At 32.8% G+C, this 4,234-nt stretch overlaps 1 protein-coding gene across 1 annotated transcript; it reads left to right on the top strand.

The window, feature by feature from the left end:
- The first annotated feature begins 1,231 nt into the window (after window positions 1-1,231).
- On the top strand, window positions 1,232-2,515 carry LOC119667974 (threonine aspartase 1-like). Its single transcript, XM_038077328.1, has 2 exons — window positions 1,232-1,434; window positions 1,490-2,515. The coding sequence occupies exons 1-2, from the start codon at window positions 1,407-1,409 to the stop codon at window positions 2,464-2,466; spliced, it is 1,005 nt and encodes a 334-aa protein (XP_037933256.1). The 5' UTR covers window positions 1,232-1,406; the 3' UTR covers window positions 2,467-2,515.
- The last annotated feature ends 1,719 nt before the right edge of the window (window positions 2,516-4,234 follow it).

The following is a 4,234-nucleotide window of genomic DNA, read 5'->3' as shown; positions in this document are numbered from 1 at the left end:
GGATATTCCGGCAGTGGTAAATAGTCCGGATCTTCATAGTCAATAATAGGTACATCAGCATGGTTAAGAACTTCTTTTTTTGGCGGTTGACTTCCAGTTGGTCCAGCTGCACTGGAAAAATTTTGTTTACCTAACAAATACGGTAGAATTCCACCGGAATACCTTGAGCACTACAAACAGTTTCATTTAATACAGTGTTATGCAATCAAAATGTGTGACATTATTTGCTTTATTTTTTAATATAATAATATAATATAATAAATACTTACACAAACTTTACGCAACATTCCTTTTAAAATAAACTCGTTCAAATAAATTCTTATATTTTTATTTTGACTGACCAGCAAAAATAAAAACACAATTTTATTTTTGACAATTGGTTCTAGTGCTGCCAACCATTTTTATTTTGCAATAGATACTGAATATTTAGTTGTTAAATAAATTACACAAAACTTTTGATGTTAATATATTTTTAAAATTATAAATAATTTATGTTTACAGTGGAACTTGATAATAAGAGAAAGAAAAATTTTTGTATGCAATTAATATTATCTATTGTTGACCATAGAGCTATTATTATCATTTCCAAATACTTATTATCAGTGGTTTTTGGATATATTCGTTGGTTCAATAAATCCGTATATTAGCTATTGGGTTACAGTATTAGGCTTGGTGCTTTGAATCTGTAAAATTTGAAGAAAATATCTTCCAAAGAATTATTTATACAATTTTTATAAACTTTAGTAAACTTTACTTAATTATATATCACACAAAAAAATTATATATATATAATTGATAATTCACAATGAATTCTTTTTAAATGAAGTATATTTAAATTTGTGTTATATTATAAAAAATATATTGTAAATAATAACATTTATGACGTGTGCGAGTTAGGCTAAGTTGCGTTCTAAATGAGGGAAATTCTAAGTTGTGCCGATAATGTAGTGATGTGTCGATACGTGTTGATAAATGGCTAAATGACTGCAGTGCAAAAAATCCCAAAAACTCTCCCATTTGGTTTAGCATCAACTTAGCCTAACTCGCACACGACCTAAAACTAAATTGTTGACCCTAAAAAACAAATTATGTGTTATAGATATGCGGTTTGAACTATCACAATTATTTTATAATAAAATTACTTTTTTAATTTCAGTTACCTCGGCAACTCTAGCTGTATCTAATCATTATGGTTACCTGAATAAAACCGAATACTTATACCTATAATTGTCGCTTACATCACTTAACAAGTTTTGACAGTTGTTTATTTAAGTTGCTTATTCAATTATGCACTTCAGAATGTTTGCATACACAAACAAAACAATAAACTACTGTCGCGTTTGACATAAATCGGAATTAAAATATAGTTTGCAAATATCTCGCAGCGTAACATATATTGAAGCAAAATGTCTGGTTTTATAGCAGTGCACACAGGTTTGTTAGCTAAATTTATTTTAATAAAATCAATTTAAAACTTGCCACTCCCCAGGAGCGGGCAACAGTGTCGATGAGAGTAAATATCAGCGAGTAATAAAAGAGGCCTGCTTAAGAGCTACAGATTTGCTGTTGAAAGGAGGTACAGCTATGGACGCTTGTGAAGCTGCCATAAAACGGTTGGAAAATTGTGGTAACACAAATGCGGGTTTTGGTTCAAATCTTTGTTATGATGGGCGTGTGCAGTGCGATGCTTCAATAATGAATGGTGCCAATTTACAATTTGGAGCATGTACAGACGTTAGTAATGTAAAAAATCCAATACAATTGGCACGTGTTATCTGTGATGGACAATCTAGACTATTATCTATGGATCGCCTTCCACCCATGATAATGGCTGGTACAGGAGCTGAGCAATTTGCAGAAGAAATGGGTTGTGACATAATTGATCCCAAAGATTTGATATCAAGTAAAGCAAAATTTGCTTATAATCATTATAAAACGAAATATCAAAAACTGGCTAGTGAACATACTATACCTGTCACCGCAGACGTACCTCCAATAACTATAGAAGCACGCTTAGATACAGTAGGAGCTGTATGTGTTGATGGTAATGGAAACACAGCTGCTGGTTGTAGTTCTGGTGGTCTGCTTTTAAAAGTGCCTGGACGTGTTGGTCAAGCTGCTACATTTGGTGCTGGTGTTTGGGCTGCTGACACTTCTGATATATCCGTTGCTACATGCACTACTGGAAATGGTGAATATATCATGCGAACATTTCTAGCGAAAGAAATATGCACGGATCTATTGACAGCCGATTGTGCTGTTCGAAGTTTACATAATACATTTAAGCATAAATTCTTAGAATCACCATTTCTGCCAGTTAATCAAAATTTGTATGCAGGCGCATTAACATTAGTGTATCATCCAGAAGATCGAACTGGCGAAATTCTTTGGAGTCAAACAACAAAATCTTTTTGCATAGGCTATATGTCTACAGAACAGAAAACACCAAAGGTGAGTGCCAAATAGTTTTTATTGATATTGGACAAGTGCACAAAAGACATTTATTTTGATTAATGACCAAACCATGGTACGCTACACTTTTTAGTTCGACTGTTTTGTTTGTCTGTAGGGTTAGGTTAATTTAAATATTCAATTATAGTTTTAGGAAAAAATATCCTCAGAAATACTTTAACTGGTGTGTCTATTTGTATATGTTTAAACAAATATTTACTATTTATATTTAACAGATATATTATGGGATTGTGTGTTTTCAACTATCATTAATTAAATACGGTTTGGAACTATCTAGATAGTTCCTCGTATGGTTGGATGTTTCTAAAACACAATTTTATTATTATTATAATAATAACTAATGTGGTTCTTGGATTGCGTATCTGTGAGTACACCTTTTTTTCATCGAGATTATTACTTTTAGAGAACAATTTTGTTTTTATTTGGTAAATCTCGACGCGAATGTTAACCCTCGACAAGATATTATTATATAACACTCTGTATTTTTCCAGAGTAGTAAGGGATTATGAATTTACAGCTGTCTTATCGATTTGACGTTTAAATCTGATTGATTTGATATTTATGCCTTTATGGAAAATATAATCGTGCACTACACACTACAAAAAATGTTAGAATTCATCTCCAAAATTTTATTTTTGCAACAATTAACAGATAAGAGTAAAACTAGTTTAATTTACCAATCGAAACGCATAAGTTTTTTACTGGATTCTTGTTTTGGACAGACCGAAGCCAGGGGTTCTGCACGCGTTGGCCCGTCGAAGTGTCTGCTTAGAGTGTCTAGTTTAGAGTGAATAACGTCTATATATGAAAAAAAATTGTTTAAATAAAGTGTGAATTAGCTTTAAATAGTGTCAAACATGTTTGCAGCTCTTTAAAACCATATTAGGTGTCGCTTGAAAGTTCTGAATGAGGTCGAAAACATAGTTTCAAGGTGATTCTATCCCAAAACTACTTCTCCTCACATACGTTCAGTATTCAATCACCCCCTAAAAGAAATAGATAATTCCGGTTTATATGTTTTTTAATAAGTATTGTGCCTGGGGATATGTCGTTAGACTATTCTAATTCATTTGTGATTTAGATATAGCTACGTATTAAATACTTATTTGCTAACTATAAATACTACTGCTCTATCCCACATAACATCGATTATCTGTTCGTTTGCTTCAATAGACACACCAATCTGACTTCTATCGAGTTATGACTCCGTCCCATGATGATGGCAAGGTTTCTTTACCTGGACTCAGGATAAGTTTAATTATTCTCACTTATCCTTCTACGTTACTCATCTTACGTAACTCTTCTATATAATCCCAGTAACTAATTTGGTAATTACTTCAGCTTAAGTATTATTATTACACAGTCTTTAATAACTGTCCAATGCGTCACTGTTAACATTAGTTTTTAGTTCTCTAATTACGTTATAACTTTTGTTCAGTATAGAGATTATTTAATTTAAACAGATTACAAAAAAGTATACTATTTAGATTGTAGGTTAGGTTAGATTATACCGGTGATCCCTAGTGGATCCACTTAGGCCTATTGGCCCATTGTGATGCTGTATATAAATAATAAAAACCTCAGGGTTTAAAACCACCTAGAACCTTTTGCGAAGCATAAAATGCTATTTAAAGCCCGATCCTGTAACTGGTCCAGGTCCTCAAGGAAGGGGGCTCCTAGAGTACTAAATCGCCGACGTGCATGAGCTGGACAAAAACACAAAAGATGAGATGCGCTCTCATCGTCCTCCCCACAGCTACGA

This window comes from Teleopsis dalmanni, chromosome 1, assembly GCF_002237135.1.
Source record: "Teleopsis dalmanni isolate 2A chromosome 1, ASM223713v2, whole genome shotgun sequence".
Lineage (NCBI taxonomy): Eukaryota > Metazoa > Arthropoda > Insecta > Diptera > Diopsidae > Teleopsis > Teleopsis dalmanni.
This window is presented reverse-complemented; position numbering and strand designations above follow the sequence as displayed.

Coding starts and splice junctions, on each gene's coding strand:
- LOC119667974 (XM_038077328.1), top strand. CDS start 1,407: ATGTCTGGTTTTATAGCAGTGCACACAG. Junction 1,435..1,489: donor TTTTATAGCAGTGCACACAG/GTTTGTTAGCTA, acceptor GCCACTCCCCAG/GAGCGGGCAACAGTGTCGAT.